This window comes from Ochotona princeps, chromosome 11 (assembly GCF_030435755.1).
Source record: "Ochotona princeps isolate mOchPri1 chromosome 11, mOchPri1.hap1, whole genome shotgun sequence".
In the NCBI taxonomy this organism is placed as follows: Eukaryota; Metazoa; Chordata; class Mammalia; order Lagomorpha; family Ochotonidae; genus Ochotona; species Ochotona princeps.
Genome location: NC_080842.1, coordinates 49157600 through 49170917, shown reverse-complemented (window position 1 = coordinate 49170917; position 13318 = coordinate 49157600). Strand labels below are relative to the sequence as shown.

At 44.2% G+C, this 13318-nt stretch overlaps 1 protein-coding gene across 1 annotated transcript; it reads right to left on the bottom strand.

Annotated features, from left to right (window-relative positions):
* Positions 1 to 530: 530 nt before the first annotated feature.
* LOC101519490 (large ribosomal subunit protein uL11-like) lies at positions 531 to 11488 on the bottom strand. The gene is made up of 3 exons (XM_036496910.2): positions 11484 to 11488; positions 11340 to 11442; positions 531 to 1160 (listed from the first exon to the last, which is right to left on the bottom strand). Exons 1-3 carry the CDS (start codon positions 11486 to 11488, stop codon positions 567 to 569), a joined length of 702 nt encoding a protein of 233 aa, XP_036352803.2. The 3' UTR covers positions 531 to 566.
* Positions 11489 to 13318: the final 1830 nt, after the last annotated feature.

Below are 13318 nucleotides of genomic sequence, written 5' to 3'. Positions count from 1 at the left end.
ACAGGATAAATTAAAAATATTGGTTTGACTTTATAGCTATCATAAGGTTGTATTTTATTTTTTAATGTTTATTTAAAAGACAGAGAGAGTTAGAGGGGTAGGAAGAGAGAACAGTCATCTGTGGACTGAATGCCCAAACAAGGAAGCTGGGAGGCAGTGATTTTCTTTTAGTTGCATTCTTCTGTGAAATTTCTAAAGCTCTTTGGTGAGTTGATTGCATAGGAAATGACTGAATGGATGCATGAGTGAAGGCATTCCATGGACCAATGAATTGTATATTCAGAATTTAAGGACTCCATATTTATTTCAGCCCGAGTACCTGAAGCTCAGAAGAGAAAAATAAATAACTAAAGGAAAAGAAAAGAAATTTAAATATTTTCCAAAAAATGCAGCATTATGATTGATTTTTTAAAAATCATTTTCCCAGAAGCCAAAAGAAAAAAATTTGCCACCATTATGCATTTATTCTTATACTTACTGTAAGAAATTATATGGAGTTCTGTTTTTTGTTTTGTTTTGTTTTGTTTTGGTTGCCAGATGATCCTTTATTGAAACGTTTTCTCTTCTTAGCTAGCTGGGCATTCCACTGCACCACTGTTGATGTCATCTATGATGTCGTGTGGGTGGCGGCCATCCACATTGCAGCCCACCGGCTGGGCAGTCCCCAGAATCTCTTTGATGGTTCCGGAAAGTTCTCTGGCTAAGGATCGGTGGCGCATCTGCTGGGCGATGTTGACAATTTTATCAAATGTGATGTTCCCGCTGTGTTTGATGTTCTTCTGCTTCTTGCGGTCCCTGGGCGGCTCCTTGAGGGCCTTGCTGATCAGAGCAGAGGCCGACGGCACCACCTCGATCTGCGCTTGTCGGTTCTGGATGGTCAGCTTCACCGTGATCCGCAAGCCCTTCCAGTCCCCGGTGGCCTTGGCAATGTCATCTCCCACCTTCTTCGGAGACAGGACCAGGGGGCCGATCTTGGGGGCCAGGGCGGACGTGGCACCCACCTTGCCGCCGGTGCACCGCAGGTACACGACTTTAATCTCGTTAGGGTCGAACTTGGGTGGCACGGTGGAGGCGCCTGGTGTCTGATGAACCCGGATTCGGGACGACCAAAGAAAGTTGCACCGCGGCCTCCTCCGAGCCGAAAACCAAAAGCTGGAGTTCTGTTTTGTACAGTGCTACTTTGCAGCCCCTTTTCAAGTTTCTCATGTGAAGAAAATGAATGGTTATAGGGTTGAAATGGTTTACAAGGATAATTAAACTTTGAAGAATCGTATTACAATGTATTTTCACTATATAGGTTAAATGATGGCCTCGTGTTGTTTTACATGATTTAAAATAATTAAGAATGTAAACTTATGACATTCACTTCTTCACCACAGTAGCAGCAAAATAGATTCACTTATCAAACTCAGGAGGAGCAGGCATTTGTGAGGCTGGCACCACACAGGCTAAACCCCCGCCTGCACCGCTAGCATGCCCTATGGGTGCTGGTTTGTATCCTGGCTGCTTCACGTTTCTTTTTTCTTAAAGATTTATTTGTTTGTTTATTGGAAAAATGGATATACAGAGAGGAGGAGAAAAAGAGAGAAAGATCTTTCATCAGATGGCCCCAAGTAGCTGCAATGGCCAGAGCTGAGCCGATCCGAAGCCAGGAGCCCAGAACTTCTTCCAGGTCTCCCACATCAGTGCAGGGTCCCAAGGCTTTGGGCTGTCCTCAACTGCTTTCCCAGGCCACAGGCAGGAAGCTACATGGGAAGTGGAGCAGCCAGGACATGAACTAGGACCAATATGAGATCCTGGCACTTGAAGGTGAAGGGTTAGCCAATTGAGTCATTGCACCAGACCCTAATATTTGTCTTAAAATCAGGTCTTTAATACCTATCTGAAAGAAAGCATTTTATCCTCTGAGGGGCAGAAGTCATCACTGTTCTGTCTGGGAACCCAGTCTTCAGCTTTTAGAGGACACCTCACATTTACAGATGTGGTCTACAGCTTTCCTAATTTCTATATTTTTTCCATTTCCATTAAGCTTGTGAACAAAAACTTATCTCTACAATCTGCATTTTCATGTATTTTTAACACAATCTCATAAGAACAATATGCAAGAAAACCTTTAAATAATTATGCAGTGAACATAGAGAAAGCTCAAAAATGGAACTTTTCATTGGCAGACAGCTCCACCAAACCTTGGCTCCAAGTATTCATTTGTCAGCTAATGTGCGAATGTCCAAGCCCATACTTTATAAGCAGTGTAAAGGATGGAAAGATATTATGTAGTGAGATTGTACAAAAGTGAAAGGGTTCAAATTAAGCAGCATATTAATGGCCAAATGGTTGATGATTTATATATAATCATTGAAGGGTTACAAATAAATTTAATAATAAGTAACTTGATATTCTTGATTAGGAGCTTTTTGTAACCAGTGCACAATACGGAATGACAAGGTAAGGTTGCCTGTACCAGATGTGATCGCAGCGCCCAACCAGCACGCATGAGAACCAGGAAGGGAAGGGCAGAGCCGGCAGGGGGAATATGGGGGGTTCCCTTGCTGGATAGCTACTCCCACTGGAGAGCGTGAGTTGGGATGGGGACAGACCAGACTAAGCTGGGCCACAACACCTATGCACCTCATGCGGACCAGATCAGGGAAAAGCCAGGATGGGCGGATTATTCCTACTGGTGCAAACAAAATTAGAGTGGGTGAGGGTTGTTTGGGCTTAGCTGCAGCAGAAGCTGGCAGAAGCTGGCACTGGGGCTAATTTTGTCAAGTCTAACCACAGAACCACCTGGAGAGTGCATAATCCGGGAGTGGGAGAGACCTGGGAGGGAAATAGTGGGCTCCTCCCTCTTGGGTTACCACTCCCACAGGAGGGCACAAAAATTAAGACAGGGGCTGGGGTGGGTAGACAATGAGGCACGCAACAACATCCATGGGGGCTGGATAGTTAAGCTGGTTAGATGGAACTAAGCTTCAATACCCTTTGACATGTACAAGAGCAGAATGGGGTGTGAGACAGACTGGACTAGTCTGCTTCACATACTGGCAAACCAGGGTAGGGGTGGGCCTGGTAGGGGTTATTGTGGGTTGCTCTGGCTGGGTTGTAGCTCCCACTGGTTTATGTGAGGGACGAGTATGTGCTGGGCAGAACCAGGCTGGACTGCAACACTCATTGGTTCCAGTGGAAGTCGGGGCTGAAAACAGAACCAACCCAGCAATTGCAACCACCAGCTGATGGGGTGATGGACTGTGCCGGGCCCTGTGCTTGCTAGTACATACAAGAATCTGATCTGGGAACACCTCAGACAAAGTTTCTTTGGGGATCTCCCCAATTGAAATGGCGGACTCAGAACCCTAACCAAGAAAAGACAGAACAGGTCAATCAACTATCTCAGCTATATGTTGGCAGCGAAATACTGGGCAAATGGAGACTCTATGCTGGACTATGTCAATCAGTGGATTCTTCAACAACCTCATCACGCTTGGAGTGGTGAGAGTGGCAGCAATTCAGAACTGTTGAAGTATCAAAACCACTTGAGCAAGTATCTCAGAGCATGCCCCACATCCGGGACCTGGGCCTCTCCCACTCCCAGGCCTCTCCCACTCCCGGATTATGCACTCTCCAGGTGGTTCTGTGGTTAGACTTGACAAAATTAGCCTCCAGTGCCAGCTTCTGCTGCGGCTAAGCCCAAACAACCCTCACCCATTCTAATTTTGTTTGCACCAGTAGGAATAATCTGCCCATCCTGGCTTTTCCCTGATCTAGGCCACATGGGGCGCACAGGTGTTGTGGCCCAGCTTAGTCTGGTCTGTCCCCATCCCAGCTCACGCTCTTAAAGAAAAAAAGCCTCAGCCTTAGAGCTGTTAATCTGAAAATCACTTTTTAAAATGACTTATATATTTGAAGGGCATAGTGACAGAGGAAGGGTTCCGCTGATTCATTCTGCATAGATCCCTAACTTCTGGTTCTGGACCAGGTCAAACCCAGGAGTTCAGAGCTCCATCCCAGGCTCCCCTCTGGGTGGGAGTAGCTGGGACTTGGTCTTACGATCTGATACGGGATAATGGTGACTCAAGGTGCTGCCCAACCTTCTGGATCATAGTACCTGCTTCTGAAAGGCACCTTGAATTTGTAAAGTTGAAAGAGCAGGTTTATAAACTGAGGGCTTACCACATGTTTGGGACTGTAGCTGTGGCACAGTGAGTTGTATGCTACAATGTTGAAACACCTATTCAAGTTCCAGCTGCTAGATATCTGATGCAAGTAAGAAGCTCTTGGCTCTCGGAGCCGGAAGATGAAAGATCTTTCTCTTTGCTTCTCCTTCTGTCTTTGTAACTTTGTCTTTCCAATAAAAATAAATAAATCTTAAAAAGAGGAAGAGATAGCAATAAGGGCCCGGTACAATGTCTCAGTGGCTAAACCCTCACCTTGCAAGCACTGGATTCACATATGGGCACCCAGTTCATGTCCCAGCTTCTTCTGGATCTCCCACACAGGTGCAGAGTTCCAAGGCTTTGGGACATCCTCCGCTGCTTACCCAGAAAAAGTGGAGTAGCCGGGACAAGAACAAGCAGCTCTATTGAACGCTGGGGCTACCGGCAGGGTCTTAGCCTGCTGTGCTCCAGTTCTGGCCCCCATTGTTATTGTTTAATACAGTGCAGACAGGCAAGTTAAGAACATGTTACTTGGGGTTTTAATACTTTAAAAAGTGGCAGGTAATCCACTGAGCATTAACTTTTTACAGGTTCTGTACCCAATGTGGAGGATACAGAAATGAGTGGATGTCCCTGAGATTGTCCTGTGTTATTATCATATTTCTGTGTATTTTGACTAGCTTAACAGACTGATATGGAAAGCAGACTCTAAATAGAGAACAAAATAGATTTGGGGTGGTGGTGGGGAATTAAGCTGTTTAAAGCTATAAACAAGGAGGAAGTGTTAATTGTTGTGTCCTAGTAGTACAATTACAGAAAATACTCTTTTCTATCCTCACACATGCGTGTGCTTTTCAAACTTTCTGAAAACATTTGCTCAGAAAAAAAAATTGTTCAAAATATGTTTAAAATTGGAAAGTATGTTTAATTTTAAAGTGTGAAAGACAAAATCTACATCTAGTGAGCTAAAGGTTCTAATTGTCTATTAGTGTGGTATCTGGTAGATGACACATGCTTACTAAATGTTGGCTACTGTAGTTAATATTATCATCCTGCTATCTAGTTAGTTCTCCTTGGTGGCAAGGTACAAAGGAAACAAACCCAAGCTAGCTTAAGCAGGAGAGGGAGAAAGGGAGAAAGAGAGAGGGAGATAAAGAGGTAGATATGGTTTATGTGTGTTTCCAAAAGTTCCCATGCTGCAAACATGGTTCTCAGGATGGCAATGTAGCAGCGTTGCATAGGAGAAAATGATCAGATCCTTGTCAGCTTTGCCCTTGGAAGAAGTTAAGATGGCTGCTTGGTTCTCAGTTATCAGGATGTTATAAAGTGAAGTTCACCACATATTTGGTCTCTTATACATGCAATAAGTTTCCTTTCTCATGTATTTTGTTAGAGCAACAGAGCATGAATTAACACTTGTATATACATGCATACATACAACAATTTTTATATTACTATCTATCTATATCAATATATAGCAAATATATACACACAAGAGGTATTCAAGAAGTTCACAGAAAATGCAGATTATGAAAAACTAGATTCTGGCATTGTGGTAACCTCAGTTAAACAGCCCCTGTGTTGATGGCAACCCGTATGAGTCCTGGTTTGAGTCCCAACTGTTCCACTGCCAATCCAGTTCTCTGCTAATGCACTGGGAAGGCAACAAAGGGTGGGTTGAGTGCTTGGTTCCCTGTGGCTCAAGTGGGAGAACCAGATAGAGTTCTGGGCTCTTGGTTGCACTGGGGAATGAACCTGTAGATGAAAGGTAGTGCACACACATTCTCTCTAACTCTGCCTTTCAAATAAACCAATACATCTTTTAAAACAACAACAACAAAAAACTTATGCATGAATTTTTCTACCAAAGTAAGACTATATTTTAAAAATATTCAGTTAGTTTGAAAGGAAAAAAAAAAAAAAACAGAGAATCTGCTGGTTCACTTCTCAAATGCCTGTAGTAGTTGAGGCTGGGCCAAGCAGTACCCTGGAGCTACAATCAGGGTCTCCCACATGTTGGGCAGGGACCAAATACTTCAATCACCAGGTGCCTCTCAGAGTGTACATCAGCCAGAAGCTGGAATCAAAGTGGAACTCGGACTCAAACTCAGATTCTCCCAAGTGTTGTTACCTGCAAAACCAAATGTCTACCATACAATGTATTTTTTTTTAGATTTTTATTTTCATTACAAAGTCAGATATACAGAGAGGAGGAGAGACAGTGAGGAAAATCTTCCATCCGATGATTCACTCCCTAAGTGAGCACAACGACCAGTGCTGTGCCGATCCAGAGCCAGGAACCAGGAACTTCTTCCAGGTCTCCCACATGGGTACAGGATCCCAAAGCATTGAGCTGTCCTTGACTGCTTTCCCAGGCCACAAGCAGGGAGCTGGATGGGAAGTGGAGCTGCTGGGATTAGAACCGGCGCCCATATGGGATTCGGGCGTGTTCAAGGCGAGGACTAGCAACTAGGCCACGCTGCTGGGCCCCATACAAAGTATTTTTTAACTTACTTAACTTCAAGGTGAGGACTTCAGCCGCTAGGCCATGGAGCCAGGCCCTGAAGTCCTTGCTTGGCATGCACTGGGATCCCACATGGGCACTGGTTCTAATCCTAGCTGCTGCACTTCCTACCCAGCTCCCTGCTTGTGGCCTAGGAAAGCAGTCGAGGACGGCCCAAAGCCTTGGGACCCTGCACTCATGTGGGAGACCCGGAAAGAAGCTCCTGGCTCCTGACTCCTGCCTTTGGATCAGCTCAGCTGCAGCCATTGCTGCTACTTGGGGAGTGGACCAGTGGATGGAAGATCTTTCTCTCTGTCTCTCCTCTTCTCTGTATAACTGACTTTCCAATAAAAATAAACCCTTTTTAAAAATGACACACAAACACAAATTCCAAATAAACATAAGATTTCCATACTCTTTTTAGAAAGGTTAATTTACAGAGGGAAGGAGAGACAGAGAGAGAAAGAGAGAAAATGGTGCTGGCATCCGTGTTGTGGTGTAGTGGGTAAAGCACCCACTTTATTTGGAAATCTCATACTTTTATTGAAACAGCTTATAATTCACTTATTGATTGAACTATGAATGACTAAAAGGCAGAAGTCAGCATCTTCGGCATTTTTATATCTCCCATGTCTGACAGTATTGCTCCTCCAATTACTGCATAAAGAACACACAAGAAAGTGAGGAAAATGATAAAGAATAAAAAAAGTAGATATTCTGGGCCCAGTGCGGTGGCCTAGCAGCTGAAGTCCTCGCTTTGAACATGCTGGGATCCCATATGGACACCAGTTCTAATCCTGACAGCCCCGCCTCCCATTCAGCTCCCTGCTTGTGGCCTGGGAAAGCAGTGGAGGACAGCCCAAAGCCTTGGGACCCTGCACCCGCGTGGGATCCCTGGAGGAAGTTCCTGGCTCCTGGCTTTGGCGCAGCACCAGCTGTTGCACTCACTTGGGGAGTGAATCATCAGACGAAAAATCTTCCTCTCTGTCTCTCCTCCTATTTGTATATCTGACTTTGTAATGAAAATAAAATAAATATTAAAAAAATAATAAAGTAGAGCAGAAGGGACTTAATCCACCCCTTTGATATAGGATTCAGCAGGAAGTGGCTTAACTTGTGGTGCCACATCTTTGGTGCAGTAATGTTTTAAGTACGTATTGAATACCAGGAACTTCCTAAAACAGCTTTTTTTTTTTCCTCCAAACTAAGTTACATTTACTCACTGGTGAATGTTTGGCCTGGCAGCCAAGGTTTCAGCTAAATCACCCATTTTCCACTTTGGAGTGCCTAGCTTTGACACTTATCTCCAGCTGGTGGTGATGGTTCTGGCTATTAAATTTCTTCCACACACATGGCTGTTTGGGCATTGAAGTAATGAATATGTAGGTGAGATTCTCTCTACATATCTTTCTTCCTCTGTCTCTTAAAATTTACCTTGTTCTCTTTTTTTCCCCTTAGAAGTCTTCACTGTGGGTAGAACTCAGTTGAGATTGTAAGGCAAGGACTTTGGAGCAGAAGACCTATATTTAAATCATGGCTCCACAGTTTACTTGGCAGTGGCTCTAACATTTTGGATAATTCACTTAATCTCTCTAGGTGCAATTTCTTCATCCTTAAAGTGAAGATAATAATAGTACCTATCTTTTAGGATTGCCGCAAGGATGAAATGTATAAATATACATAAGCACATAGACTGGAAAATGATCCATAAATGTTCGCTACTGCTGCTTATGGTTGAAACTTTAGAAGGTTTTGAAAAAAGGAACAAAGAAAGGCAATTTATAATGCTACTTGTCTGAAACAACTATTTTTTTTAGATTTATTTATTTTTATTGCAAAATCAGATATATAGAGAGAAGAGGAGAGACAGAGATGAAGATCTTCTGTGTGATGATTCACTCTCCAAGTGACCAAAACGGCTGGAGCTGAGCCAATCCGAAGCCAAGAGCCAGAAATTCTTACAGGTCTCCCACATGGGCGCAGGGTCCCAAGGCTTTGATCCATCTTCTGCTGCTTTTCCAGGCCACAAGCAGGGAGCTGAATGGGAAGCGGGGCTGTCAGGGTTAGAACCAGCACTCATATGGGATCCGGGTGCATTCAAGGTGAGGACTTCAGCTGCTAGGCCACCGCACCGGGCCCAAGACAACTATTAATGCAATGTCCCTGTATTTGCTTACAAGCCACTTGCATTTTTCCTCATTGAAATGTGTGTGTGTGTGTGTGTGTGTGTGTGTGTGTGTGTGATATTTATCCTTCCGTAATCCACATATTTCCTTTTCTGTTCCACTCTGCTTTTTGGCCATGTATGCTGACGTATGGGGCTTCTATCTGTAGGTTCCATTTGGTTCTCTTAGTTGGGTTTGGCCCCCCAGGAAATACTATGTCAATGTATTTCTTTCTTTCTTCTTTAGGGGCTGTCTCCCTTTACTGGAGTTCCTAACTCCCATCAGCGGCTGTCTGCACACAGCTGTCCTTTCTGGAATCTCCCTTTGGGGCCTAGGTTTGGTAACAGCTGTTGATAGACAGCTGCGGCGAGTTCATGATAATCCTAATTGGTTTCCCTAACCCTTTACTAATCCTTCTCATATGTGCCTGTTTGAATGGCCCTATCCTTTCAGAACTTTGATACATAGGAAAACAATTTTTTTTCCCCGGAAAGATTGATTTTAGCAACTGTAGAATATTCTGAAGTCCCAATGTATGGGATAATACAAACATTTCATGTGCATTTCAGGCCCTTTGTGGGCACCGTTTTGTTCATTCTTCAGCACCGTAGGGTTTGTTATTTCACAAATGAAAGAACTTACTTCAGGGCCTGGTGCCATGTCCTAGCAGCTAAAGTCCTCTCCTTGAACGTGCCAGGATTCCATATGGGCACTGGTTCTAATCCCGGCAGCCCTGCTTCCCACACAGCTCCCTGCTTGTGGCCTGGGAAAGCAGTCGAGGATGGCCCAAAGCCTTGAGACCCTGCACCCACGTGGGAGACCCAGAAGAAGCTCCTGGCTATAGATTGGCTCAGCTCCAGCTGTTGCAGCTGCTTGAGGAGTGAATCAACATACAGAAGACCTTCCTCTCTGTTTCTCCTTCTCTGTATATCCATCTTTCAATAAAAATAAATAAATCTTTTTTAAAAATTTATAAATAATAATAATAAAGAATTGACTTCAGGGAAGCTTGAAAACTGACTTCCCTACATTGCTAGAGCTTATGAGCAACAGGTCAGTTCCACTCCAGAATCCCTAAGCTTCCTACTAAGCCCCATACTTCCTGTGGCGCTGGGAGGACCTCAGATTTTCCACCAGGAGTTGCTCCCAAAAAACTTGAAGTTGTAAAGCAAGTATAAGACCTGGAAATACCTGGTTTTACAAAAATCCCATCTAGGGCCTAGTGCGATGGCTCAGTGGCAAAAATCTTGGCCTTGCAAGTGCCAGGATGCCAAGAGGTGCCAGTCCATGTCCCAGTTGCTCCACTTCCCATCCAGCTTCCTGCTTTTTGTCTGGGAAATCAGTGAAGGATGGCCCAAAGCCCTGGGACCCTGCACCTACATAGGAGACCTGAAAGAAACTTCGGGTTCCTGGCTTCAGATCGGCTTAGTTCCGGCCATTGTGCCCATTTTGAGAGTGAATAAGCAGATGGAAGAGTGTTCTCTGTCTTTCCTTCTTTGTAAATCTAATTTGCCTTTCCAATAAAAATAAATAAATGTAAAAAAACATTCCTCAAGGCATTTGAAGGATCAATAAGATTTAGGAAAGAAAGTGCTGTATCATCTCTTTACAATAGGCGTTTGTTTCCTTTTTAGTGGATATTTGCATTATCTATACATTATATTGTTTTAGTAAGACTACAATAAACATAGTTATATATAAAACTACCTCAGGACTGGTGCTATAGCATAGCAAGTTAAGCTACTACCTGCAGTTCTGGCATGCCAAATGGGCACTGGTTGGAACCCATTTACCCCATTTCTGGTCCTACTAGTGAAACCAGGTTCACGCACCAAGTCACCGCAATAGCCAGAGCTGAACTGATCCAAAGCCAGGAGCTTCTTTCAGGTCTCCCACATGGGTGCAGGGTTCCAAGGCTTTGGCAGTCCACTACTGCCTTCCCAGGCCACAAGCAGGGAGCTGGATGGGAAGTGAAGCAGCCAGGATTAGAACCAGTGCCCATATGGGATCCCCGCATGCTCAAGGTGAAGACTTTAGCCACTAGGCCACGCCAGGACCTTATATGACATTTTCTTTTTCCTTATCCTTTCCTTTCCTTTCCTTTTTCTCTTTTCTTCTATCCATTTTTTTGTTTTGTTTTGTTTTGTTTTACCTTTTTAAGGACAGATTGACAGAGATCTTTCACTTGCTGGTTCACTTCCCAAATGGCTGTAACAGTCAGGGCAAAGCCAAGCTAAAGCCAGGAGCCAGAAGCAGCATCCAGGACTCTCACATGGGTGGCAATGATCTAAGTACCTGACCTGCTGCTTCCCCCAGTGCACATTGGGTGAAGCGTTAGAATTAGAAATGGAGGTGAACTTGGTCTGAAGAGCTCTGTTATGGGAGACATCCCCATCAGTGACTCAACATAATGCAACAAAAAGCCTGTTGCAGTTTCTCTTGTCTGTTTTAGTAGAGATCTATCTTTCCTACTGATTCATTCCATTTGTCTTCTCCTCCTCCATGAAGTTGACTTACCAGCCCAGGGGAGATTGTGTTGCCTTTTGCATGACTGATTGTTTCCTCATGGTGGAGTTTAACTTCTTGCTCTGGCCTGTGTATTCTGTAAACTGTGTCCAGTCTAAAAGGAGAAGTACACTCAGGTTAAACACTTTAGATTACTTCATACCGTTAAATGTTGCAGTTGCTTAAGGAGTGAGCCAAAGGGTGCAAGTTCTTTTTTCGGTCTCTCCTACTCTCTGTAAATCTGACTTCCAATTAAAATAATTAAATGCTAAAAAAAAAAAAAGAATTTGTTAAGGGAATCTCAGCTTGCTGTTATAAATGAGTAGCTGAATCATGTTATTACTGACCAAGGTGGACAACAAAAGAAGCAGAACAGGTTTATAAAGTGTCATCATGAATGTTACTCTGATTTGCAGGGCATGAACAGAGCTGGAAAGGGAGGCACCATGCAATTAATGAAATGGGAGGAGTTGGAGTGGTGGCACAGTAAGCTGATCCTCCTCTATGTGGCACTGGCATCCCATATGAGTGCTCATTCATATCTCGACTGCTCCACTTCCCATCCAGCTCCCTGCTTGTGGCCTGGGAAAGAAGTGGAGAATGGGATAGGCATTGAGGACCCTGCCCCCTCGTGGATGCCCCAGAGGAAGCCCCAGGCTCCCAGCTTTGTATCATCTCAACTCTGGTTGTTACAGCCATTTGGGGAGTGAGCCAGCAAATAGAAGATCTTTTCTCTATCTCTCCATCTATCTCTATAAAATCTGCCTTTTACCTAAAAATAAATAACTCTTGAAAAAAAAAAATAGAGGGGTCTGGCACAAAAGTCTAGGGGCTGAATCCTTACTTTGCCTGTGCAGGGATCCCATTCGGGTGACAGTTCATGTCCCAGCGGCTCCATTTCCCATGCAGCTCCCTGCTTGTGGCCTGGGAGAGCAATGGAGGAGGGCCCAGGGCCTTGGGACCCTGCACATGCGTGGAGGTTCCTGGTTTCTGGCTCAGTTCAATTCAGCTCCAGCCATTGTGACCATTTAGGGAAGGAATCAGCAGATGAAAGATCTTTCTCTGAATCTCTCCTCCTCTCTGTATATCTGACTTCACCATGAAAATAAAGAAATTTTTAAAAATGTATCAGGAATTGACATGGCACAAACATTAGAAACCATTCCCCATGTTTATGTTAACCAGCTAATGCTTGATGATCAAGAAACAACATGACCTAAGTATCAAAGTCAGCATGTGGCTATCTGAACAATATTCTTCAGAAAAAAAAACATTTATTTTTATTGGAATGGCAGAATTACCAAGAGAATGAGCAAGATCTTCCATACTTCGGTTCACTCCCCAAATAGCCATAACAGTCAGAGCTGAGCTGATCTGAAGCCAGGAGCCAAGATCTTCTTCTGCGTCTGCCACATAGGTGCAAGGTTTCAAGGCTTTGGGCCATCCTCTACTGCCTTCCCAGGCCACAGGCAGTAAGCTGGAAGGGAAATGCATGAGCCAGAGCACAAACTGGTGCCCATATGTGATACCAGTGCTTATACCCCTCAAGGATATTCTTAAAGCACACAGTTCTACACTGTTGGACCACTGCCTAATTGCAAACCATCAGCGTCTTGACTTTGTTGCCCCACTTTAGAGCATTGCCTACAAGGTTTGACCCTTACTCTGATGCCAGATGTCTGTGAAATCAAGATTGCAGACACAGCTCATCCTGCTGTTTATTGAGTCAAACTGTCTATTATGAACTGCCTGTGGCAAATACAGTCTACAATAAATGAGAGAAAGTGGGTGAGTTTTTTGGCAGAGTGGGTTAATGCACCATTTGGGATGCCTGCCTCTCTTATTAGATTATCAGTCAAAGTCCCAGCAGCTCCAATTCCAAACCCCACTTCCTGCTAAGGTATCTGAAAGGAAGCAGAAGGCTCAGGTGCTTAAACTCCTGCCACCCTTGTTGGAGAACCCATGGAGTTCTAGACTTCTGACTTTGGCCT